The following is a 10,438-nucleotide window of genomic DNA, read 5'->3' on the forward strand; positions in this document are numbered from 1 at the left end:
TGCTTTCAAATTATTTCACACTTATATATTATTTTTATCATAGAAATTAACGAGTTTTTTATCATGTGTATTTTTATTGGTTAATTCCTGCATGATCATAGAAAAAGTGACGTATCTATAAACTGACTGATTCGTTCTGTGATCATTGTAAACAGTGACTTAAATATATATATCAAAGAGATAAAATAAATAATTCGAACGAAGTATACAAAAGCTATAAACTATTTTTAAGTAGATTAAAATTAATTGAGGTAAGAAATTATAGTTATATTAGATTGAATTTTGGTTATAAGAAAAAAATAACAAAGGATCGGTAACTATATCCTATTTCTGATTGGTTCTTCGTCATTCTTCCTTTTCGCTTTTGCTAAGTTCACTATAATAGTCTGTGCTTTTGGAGAAAAATGGCTGGTAGACAAAACAGTAGAGAAAACAGGAATTGAATCGAATTGAAGGTCGCAAGTGATTGTCAAACAAACCATGTTGTAGTTATTCGATAGGGTAATGTTATTTTTACATATCCACAAGTATAATTAACATCTGAATAGTTAAAAAAAATTTCAACAACTCAATAAGTGATTAGTAGATTTCATCGTGAAATTGTAAATGGATGGTGATAGTCACGATTGCGAAGCAACGAAGTTTACGACCTTCGGCAATTAGTATGTGTAATGTGCAATAGTTCTGTGTTGAATGCGTCATATACATAAGTGTTACTTGAATAAATTGTCAAAAATTCGTAAGAAATTAAAGTTCATCCTTCAAAATGACAATTTTATCGAAGAAGAAAACGAATGCGTCAAAAGACAGACGTGAGGGAAGTAATAATTCGGAAGTCGACGTTCATGGTGTACAAAATGAACATAATTCTACTTCTATTGCTCTACCAAACACACCATATCAGGTATAGATTATAACTTTTATCATGCTCTTTCTATGTTGCATTATTAACCGATATAAAAAATATCTGTGCACTATGATTTTTTTTATAACAGGTGCGTGGAGCTAATGGATTTGCTGTTGATCTTCATACCGTACAAGGTGATCATGGTTCTGGCCCTATCGTTCTTACCAGTGGCTCATATGAGGTGAGAAGAAGTGGAAAGTTTATTGATGACAAATTGCTACATTCAATCTATTCTATTATCCTCAGTTACATTTAAAACCAAAAAAGTTGAGTAATCAATATATGTATAAATATGAGAATTACAAATATATTGTGATTCTTTACTGAACTTTTTTCATTTAATAAAAACATTTTTGATAATATTAAGATAAATAATAGCAATAAAAGAAAATCATTATTATAGGCAACAGTAGATCGGCGAGAAGAAAAGCATTTTGAAGATTCTAGTGGACCAAGCCATGGCAAACGTCATCGACAAAGAGCTAGTCCTCATAGGTATTGAATATTAAATCACATTTATATTAATTGTAGTTTATTTGATTATAATTTTATCAATAAAATTATGCCTAATTTTATAGCAGCTGCATTGGAAGAAGTTCACGTTCCAAGAGAGAACGAGAAAGGGATAGAGGACGAGAAAGAGAAAGAGAAAGAGACAGGGAAAGGCAAGCAACACCACCTGCAGCTTCATGTAGTGGTTTACAAGGTTAGTGAAGATGACATTGTAGCACATAAAATTTTTTATAAATTTTATAAAAAAAATTCATTTTTTTCCTAGGTTCAGATGGTGCAGTTATAAGCAACAATCGAATGAGTATTGTAGGTAGTGCATCAAATTTAGATGAACTTGCAAATGGTTACAATAGCGGAGACGAATATACAGGACGAACTGGAAATAATCTTACGTTAGCAGAATGGCAAGAGGTTAGTTAGTTTTTTCGTGCGTATAATAAATAATACGCACGTATGGCAGTATAATTAAATGTTTTTACAAATATAGCGTGATAAATGGTTTGAAAAACGTATGCGGAAAATGGGATTTATTGTGAAAAAGATGGGCGAAGATGGTGCATGTTTATTTAGAGCAGTTGCGGATCAAGTTTATGGTGATCAAGAGATGCATGGAATTGTGCGAAAACATTGCATGGATTATATTGTAAGTATTATTCGGTGATAATATTTAAAATTGGTACAAATTACTCGTAAAATTAATAAAAGCATTTTTCCCTTTTTTCTGTATATGCAAATTCTTTTGATATTATGTTTTAGGCTTCCAATCAAGAATTCTTTTCCCATTTTGTAGCCGAAGATTTTACTACATATGTGGATAGAAAAAGGCAGGAGTATGTGCATGGAAACCATATAGAAATGCAGGCTATGTCTGAAATGTATAACCGTAGTATACAACTGTTTTGTTATAGCACTGGTATTATGAATCATTTGTTTTACGTCTTATTAATAAGTATATAAAAAAATAGATTTTACAATTTTAAAATGTTATATTATAGAACCTATTAATATTTTCCATACAATGGTAAAGAGTGACAATGAACCTATACGATTGTCATATCAACGTGGGAGTCATTATAACAGTATAGTAGATCCATATAAAGCTACCATTGGTGTTGGATTAGGATTACCATCATTCAATCCTGGTTCTGCCGATCGTGAGCTTATATCAGATGCAGTTCGGCAAAGTGAAGAGTTACATATTGAACAGGTAAATTAAATCAATCTTTTATCCAAGTAGAAAATAATTAAATCTTTTTATAAATTACATGAACATATATTATCTTGTAACAGACAATGCTTGAAGATAAAATAAAAGCTACTGATTGGGAAGCGACCAATGAAGCAATAGAAGAACAAGTTGCTAGAGAAAGTTATTTACAATGGTTACGAGATAATGAAATGCGTAAAGCCGTAAGTACAATATATATATATATAATTAAAATTAAGGATTTTTAAACAATATTGAATTGACATATTTATTTTTAATTTAGCGATCAGCAAGTAGCAGCAGTACAAGTACGGTTACAAGTGCACAGCATAGTCATGCACATTTTCATTCTCATGGAAATCGTGGACAACAACGCAGTCATACTTCTTCTCCAACTACCACTCAAACTAGCCAAGATACTATGCGCAATTCTCCAAAGGTCCAAACGTTATTATAACGGTTAGTGACTTTAGAAGGAAATACAAAAAAAGAATTTATTACATCTACAGGTCCCTGATACTGTATGGTATAAGAGGTCTCCACAGCACCAATCTCCTCAAGGTTCTAATATAACTCATCTTCCACCATCAGAGTTTGAAACAAAGATAATGCCACAAGAACCTATACCAGGAAGTAGTAAGGAAGCACATACGTCGCCTGATATTTCACTGTTCAATCGTCTTCCTCCGGAAGTATTTGGTAAAATTTATACGTAAATCTAAAACTTTTTACTTAATAATAACTTATCTATTGATCTCATATTATATTCTGCTTATTTTCATTAAATATCACATAATAATATAGTAAACATGTTATAGGTTTGACAGACTGGGAAGATAGCGATGTTCTTTCGCAAGTATTAGCGACATCACAGCAGGAATATTTGGATACTTTAAAGCAATCACGTACATCTGCAAATGACATCATATCCGAATCTAATAATAGTTAATTTCTGTATAAGAGGTTCGTTATAGAGAAAAAAAATTTAAAAATGTCAGAGAAAAGATATATACATTTATATATCGCAGTATCATCTAATCTCCCATTAATGCTAGGGTGTAAGGTGGTTTGCTTTCTTTCGTTCGAGTGTATTATAAAATCGACATTTTGTCTTCTCTTATTTTCTCTGTCCAATTCTTTCGTCGAATAATTGTGTTAGTAAAAAGTATATACGGTGAACGATATATACGCGTTTTTATTAATTAAAAATATTAGTCTAAAAGACTTTAACACGAATCTTTCACATTAGATATAATTTTCGTTGAAAAACAAACCAAAAAGTAAAATACAATCAAAAATCTTTGCATTAGCAAAAAATATTAAACAATCGATTGCAGGTAGTTCTCATTATTGTCACGGATGCTTTCTTCATCCTACATTATCGCTATCATTGTTCTCTTTGTCATCGTAAAGCAGACTTTTTAATGGATAGAAAAAAAAAAAAATATTCTTTGATAATCGTGACACGTTCTCTTGTTATAACATAATAGGTCAAAATGCTTCAGAAAAAGTAATGATTGCATTATTTGTAAGAAAAGAAGTAAATAAAAAAACTATTACCTATAATATTCGTCTTACTCTCATACAATCTTTCCTATTATAATTTATCGAAAATTCAAAATTTCGTATAATGTTATAAGATAAATAGAGATGATAAACAAGGATAATTGTGCTTAGAAATAACATGTATGATAAATATCAAGTGTCCTCTGCCTTCATCGTATTGTCATTAGTGTACTTTAGTGTATATAAGAGAATACTTTTAATGTATATTATCACATTTTTCTGTAAACAATCCCCAAATCAAGTTATGATTTATGAATACAATTTTACAAATTTATACGTCGTGTGTTAAACAAAAGTTTATATGTCATAACTAAATATCAATTATTAACAAATAAGAAAACATAATTATATAAAAATGAATACGTGTGTCAAAAAATATAAGTTCGAAGCTATATTGGGCAGGGGAATGTTTGGGTAAGAAAAATATTAATTTTCATAAATTGATAATTTCTTAGAATATATGATATATATGTGTGTTTGTGTGTGTGTGTGTGTGTTAACAGAACTGTTCATCTAGTTAGAAGAACAGAGGACTTGAAACCATTTGTTATAAAGGAACAGAATCTAAGTATAAAAAATAATATATCATCTAAAGTAAGTTCGCATATATTGTTACTATACTCATCATTCATTTAAATTCAAAAAATGATATATATTTCAGATGGCCTTGAAAGAAGTGCAATATTTGCAGAAAATGAGACATCCAAACATTGTTGCTTATCATGCAGCTTGGATTGAGAATAATAAAAGTTACATTCTTATGGAATATGCAACTCATAGTACATTGAAAGAATTATTGGAAAAACGCGATGTACCGCTTATGGAAGAGGTAAATTTTTTTTTCTTTCTTCAAAATAAAATAAGATAATGTTAAAATTGTGAGATTATAAAAATTAAGAATATTAATATTTTCATAGAATGCTTTGTATTTGTTCTCACAAATTACTCTTGGAGTCCATCATATACATACCAAGAAAATTCTTCATAGAGATTTGAAACCTGAGAATATTTTGTTGACTGGACGTAAAGGAGACATTGTTAAAATTAGTGACTTTGGTGTTTCTAAAGATATACATGAGTAAGAATTATCGCATTTTTTTTACTGCAAATTTTATAGACTTAAAATCTTAAAGATATTAGATAATTTAATGTAATATTAATGCTTTGGATGTATTATTTCAGTTAATTTTGTGAAATAACCTACCAGCAACTCCAAAACTCTTTTACAAGAATCTTGTAATTTTTAGAGTTCTTAGGTCCTATATAAATCAGTAATTGAATTCTTTTTTTATACTTCAGGGAATCCATGTGTTGCGCTGGATCTTACTGCTACATGGCTCCAGAAATGCTTTCGAATCAACCGTACGACTTAAAATCGGATGTATGGAGTATGGGTGTTATTCTTTACGAATTGGTGACAAAGCAGCTACCATTTTCTGCATCTGTAATTATTATAATTTATTAATTAATTTTTTGTAAGTAGCGATAACTTCACATGATCGAACAATTTTAGGATCTAGCTGAGATCACAAGAATGGTGTGCTATGAAAAACCAAAACCATTTGATAAGAATATTTCAATTTCGACAATACGATTGATATCAAAAATGTTAAGGAAACAAGTGACCTATCGTCCGAGAACCGATCAATTGTTACTTTGTCCTTACTTAGTTCCATTCGTCGCTCGAGTTCACTTAAATCTCGGCAGAATTCAAAAGTTTTCTTTTCAGAATAAAGAAAATGTTAACCTTCGATTTTTTCAATATTTTATAAAATCTTAAAGTAGATACATACTCGTCCATATTTTTTATCAATTAAAACTTTTTTTTTATATATATACAAAATGACATTTTACATATAGATTAAATTTATTTATGTGACTCTGCAAATAAAAAAATCGGATCATATTGTATAGATTTACCTTTTTATTTTAATGTAATTTGATTTCTCTATATAAAAAAAAAAAAAAAAAAAAAAAGACAACAGCTTTTACTATTTAACAAACAAATTTGTAAGCTTTTTATTTTTTTATTTTTGATTTACCTAGTGAACTGTGCAATACCAGAGTTAAGTATTTTTCTTTAATATTTATCTATGTATGTCTTTAAAAACGAATTTTACAGTTATGGTCACAGATGGTTAATTTTTGTACGATTGTGAAATGTCGCTAGAACATGAAAGGCATTTTATTGTTCACCGAATGACTGTTAAGTTCGGACAAAGTATTAAAGGGAGAAGAGTAACAACAACCGGAAATAAAGGCCGGAACTGTGGAGAGTTAATTTCATTTGATCCTGTCCGCGTCAGGGAGCGAGTTTTTCAATGCTATTCAGTTCACACCTTGCCATTTAGAATTACCGTGCTCATCACGAATTAGTCTTACCTTTGCAAAAAAATAAAACTCAAATTTTGTGTGGCATAAAAATAGAAACAAATTTATTTTAACACACAATTATTTATCGAATATTAAAAAAAACCTCTATCAAAATGTTTGTATTAAACTATTGAACGACTGTGTTATAAAAAAATAAATTTGTTTAAATTTTCAACATGCAATTCGCCGTGTTACTTTTGTATTATTTATGTCGATGTTCGTGGGTAATGAGTTTTTCACTTAATTCATATACGAGGAATATTACAACGGAAATATCGACGTACGAAACTCTGGAATCTGAGGATTTGAACAAAGAAGCTCAACATTTTTTAAATCCCATTTATCGTGATATCGATCCTTCGAATGACGTCGAACGTATCGATCTTCAGCAATGGCCAGGAAGATCTACCGTTCTTTTACCTCGCAATGATATTCCTTCCACTACGAACGTTATAGTACCGAATAAATTTCTTAACGGTAGTGTATCCTTGCAACGAAATTTTACGAGGTATGTTATAATAATAATAATGATGATGATTATGATGATGATGATGATGATGATGATGATGATGATGACAATAGCATGAATAGATTTTTAAAAAACTGATAATAAAAAAATAGTTCTCATTATCAGATATCCAAGATTTAGCATACCACTTTCAATTGCGATGATAGACGAAGTCTTCTGTGATTTTGGTCCACTTCCATCATTGACTCTCTGCGAATGGCAAAATGGTAGCGATTCATTAGATTGGATGGCAGGATCTGGCTTAGGAACTAATTGGTTTGGTGGACCATCATCGGATTCTACAACCAATACAATGGAAGGAGGGTCTGTGTCTATAATTATCAAAGAGATCATATTCAAATATAAATCTTATAATTATCTGAATTTTTCATTAATGTGATAATCACTTAGATATGCTTTCGTGGAGACATCACAAACACCATCGAAAGGAGTAACAAGCAAAAATTCAGGAGCTCGATTGCATAGTCCTCAATTGGGAAGTACTGGTGTTTCAGGAACTTGTGTTATGTTTAAATACTCTATGGACGGTCTTAGTGTCGCAGGATTGAGAGTACTCTTGCATTTGGGATTTGATGAATACTCAATCAAAAAAGAACCAGACGATGTAATTTCATTTCAAAATTTTACCATACCATTTTGTAAATCAGCTAAAACTGAGAGTGAACGTGTTATTTGGCATGCTCATTATTATGACCTTGAGATGTGGCAGCAAGCTCAGATACTTTACACTTATCCAGACGTACACTCGGTAAAAATACTTGTTCAGATATTACTTTATAACTCTTCAAATCATTTGGACTATTATTATTATTATTATTATTATTATTATTATTATTATTATTATTGTTATTCTTTCATAGTTAATCATCGAAGCAGTGCCCGTTGATTCGACTGATCCATCCCGCCTCTTTCGAGGATATATAGCGATCGATGATATCGATCTTCAACCTGGAACTTCCTGTGTTGGATTTTGTAACTTTGCAGGTGGATTTTGTGACTGGAACAACGATGCCGAAGATGATTTTGATTGGACCATAGTATGTTTGTTTTAATGAAATATTTGTTGTTATCGAAAGATCGAAAGATTTAATTATTTCGTGGTATTCCTTTCAGAGCCGAGGTAGTAGAAACCCAGCGACTGGTCCAACTATGGATAGCTCTAGTGATCGAACTACAGCAGGTGGTTACGCTTATATCGATTCTAGATTTCCACGTAGACCTGGTGATATAGCAAGATTAATCAGTAGCAGTTTCCCAGCTACCAATTCAGATGCACCAATCTGTATACATTTCTGGTTTCATATGTTCGGTACAGGAATTGGCAATTTAAAACTTTACTTACGTCATTTTCGCGATCTTGATGCAGTGTTACAAGAAATTTGGGGATTGAGTGGGAACGCTGGTAATGCTTGGTATATGTCGCAAATAACTATTGGCTCTTTGGATGATTATCAATTAATTTTTGAAGCATCGGTAGGAAATACCGGTATGGGAGATATCGCTATAGATGACATTACGTTTACTTATGGTGCTTGTCCTGGTAAGATATAATACAGATGAAAATTAATTCTGTTCCTGAAAATTAATATAATTAATATATTTTTCCTTTCATTGACTTTGTACAGTGTATCCACAAGTAGCAGCAACCATATCAAGAGATTGTACTTTTGAAGTAGATGAATGCGACTGGATCAATACCAGAGATCCGGATCGTGTCGAATGGGAAAGAGTTTCCAATCAAGTATTAAGTTCTAGAAATCAACGAAAACCATATAGCAATGGAAATACTGGCACTAGACACAATGAATATTTCTTAACACTTGGCAAATCTCGTAGTGGATCCTTTGGTGGTGGTATTGCTCAACTCGTTAGTCGTGAAATGAGTGGTTCTGATAATCCATTGTGTATTACATTTTGGTATATCATGTTCGAGTCTTTCATAGATTCTACTGGACCAAGTTTAGGTGTTCTTCGTATATACATACAACCTAATGACGAATCGTCAGGAGAACCCAGACCTATTTGGCAATTATACAATGATCAAGGTCCTACCTGGAATTACGCGCAAACGAATATTAATGAAAGAAAAAATTTCAATATCTATTTTGAAGGTATATGGGGTCCAAATAGGGCAAATGGTATTATTGGGATTGATGATATATCCTTTTACATTGGAAACTGTATAGGTAAACATTAATAAAAATTATATAAATTTAATTATCACAAATATAAGATTTGTATGTAATAATGAAGCAACAAATTGTTTTAGTAAAGCCACCTGCTGCTTCTGTTAGAAGTGAGGATTGTAGTTTCGAGAAAGGTATATGTGGATGGGAAAACATTACTCTTTCAACTAATGATCGTAGTGTCACTTGGCAGCGAGCGTTTCTTACTCACCGGCCAGCTCAGCTCTTAGACAAAACATTTGGGACAACAGGCGATTATATATTTTTTGATATATATACGGCTGATCAAAAATCCACCGAGGTACAATTACGTTCTCCAATTATCAATACACCAACTGATGAGGAGTCCACTTGTTTCACATTTTGGTTTGCTGCTTTTGGTGTTGAAGAATCTACAATGTTACAAATTATTAGAACGTCTGATATTGAAGATGCAAATAATGGTAATAATGAAAATGGTAACGATGAAATATTGGTACGTATTGATTCTATATTTTCTTCTTTACTTCGTTATAATTTCTGGTTTTCTTTTTTCCAATACTTTGGTTTTAACATTTTTACACTTGCACATATGATTTATATTAATTTAACATTGAAATCATTCTTCTATAGTTATGGTCATTAACAGCAAAGGGATTTAATAATCCAAGACCAGTATGGATGGCAGCGCAAGTAACAATTGATGGACGTTCACCGTATCGTCTTATTTTGAAAGGCAGTGCTAGTAACGGTGGCTTTGCTATCGATGACATTAAATTTCAACCTCGTGTTTGTCCAAGTAAGATTATCAAAACGTATAGTCATTGATAATTAATAAATTTATGTTTATATGTTTATATTATACTATACTTTCAGTTTTGATCTTATTAACTTGAAATATTTTCCAATATTTTATAGCTCGACCACCAGAAGCTCATCCTCAAATATACCCAAATAGGATGTAGTAAATTAATATATTGCTAAAATAAAAATTATAATAAAAAATCTTATAGTAAAATAATACAACAATGAGAAATTGAATTTTTATAAATAAAATAAATAATAATTTTACACACACACTCATATATATACATACATACATATATACATACATACATATATATATATATATATATATATATATATATATACACGAGGAGCTTGACGTTGAATAAAAT

At 30.9% G+C, this 10,438-nt stretch overlaps 3 protein-coding genes and 1 long non-coding RNA gene across 7 annotated transcripts; 3 read left to right on the forward strand and 1 right to left on the reverse strand.

Annotated features, from left to right (window-relative positions):
- The first annotated feature begins 177 nt into the window (after positions 1 to 177).
- On the forward strand, positions 178 to 4,193 carry LOC124427704 (OTU domain-containing protein 5-A). Of its 3 annotated transcripts, none has more exons than XM_046970949.1 (12): positions 178 to 904; positions 996 to 1,088; positions 1,311 to 1,402; positions 1,489 to 1,613; positions 1,686 to 1,831; positions 1,908 to 2,063; positions 2,177 to 2,333; positions 2,416 to 2,627; positions 2,711 to 2,830; positions 2,911 to 3,066; positions 3,137 to 3,326; positions 3,446 to 4,193. In XM_046970949.1, exons 1-12 carry the CDS (start codon positions 767 to 769, stop codon positions 3,574 to 3,576), a joined length of 1,716 nt encoding a protein of 571 aa, XP_046826905.1. In that variant the 5' UTR covers positions 178 to 766; the 3' UTR covers positions 3,577 to 4,193. The 3 variants fall into 3 exon arrangements, with proteins under 3 accessions (XP_046826905.1, XP_046826904.1, XP_046826906.1); XM_046970948.1 differs by having other exon boundaries at positions 179 to 904; positions 1,486 to 1,613; XM_046970950.1 differs by lacking the exon at positions 178 to 904 and having other exon boundaries at positions 1,036 to 1,173.
- A 150-nt stretch (positions 4,194 to 4,343) lies between these two features.
- Positions 4,344 to 6,720, forward strand: LOC124427705 (serine/threonine-protein kinase Nek8-like). Its single transcript, XM_046970951.1, has 6 exons — positions 4,344 to 4,607; positions 4,697 to 4,787; positions 4,855 to 5,022; positions 5,111 to 5,271; positions 5,493 to 5,637; positions 5,707 to 6,720. The coding sequence occupies exons 1-6, from the start codon at positions 4,549 to 4,551 to the stop codon at positions 5,971 to 5,973; spliced, it is 891 nt and encodes a 296-aa protein (XP_046826907.1). The 5' UTR covers positions 4,344 to 4,548; the 3' UTR covers positions 5,974 to 6,720.
- LOC124427707 lies at positions 5,497 to 7,959 on the reverse strand. Of its 2 annotated transcripts, none has more exons than XR_006943011.1 (4): positions 7,823 to 7,959; positions 7,482 to 7,748; positions 7,221 to 7,373; positions 5,497 to 5,635 (listed from the first exon to the last, which is right to left on the reverse strand). It is a non-coding gene; the product is annotated as an uncharacterized LOC124427707 (long non-coding RNA). The 2 variants fall into 2 exon arrangements; XR_006943010.1 differs by having other exon boundaries at positions 7,221 to 7,406.
- On the forward strand, positions 6,743 to 10,286 carry LOC124427703 (MAM and LDL-receptor class A domain-containing protein 1-like). The gene is made up of 9 exons (XM_046970947.1): positions 6,743 to 7,074; positions 7,201 to 7,398; positions 7,486 to 7,843; positions 7,956 to 8,132; positions 8,209 to 8,635; positions 8,721 to 9,281; positions 9,365 to 9,756; positions 9,894 to 10,059; positions 10,179 to 10,286. The coding sequence occupies exons 1-9, from the start codon at positions 6,743 to 6,745 to the stop codon at positions 10,223 to 10,225; spliced, it is 2,658 nt and encodes an 885-aa protein (XP_046826903.1). The 3' UTR covers positions 10,226 to 10,286.
- Positions 10,287 to 10,438: the final 152 nt, after the last annotated feature.

This window comes from Vespa crabro, chromosome 10, assembly GCF_910589235.1.
Source record: "Vespa crabro chromosome 10, iyVesCrab1.2, whole genome shotgun sequence".
Classification (NCBI taxonomy): Eukaryota; Metazoa; Arthropoda; class Insecta; order Hymenoptera; family Vespidae; genus Vespa; species Vespa crabro.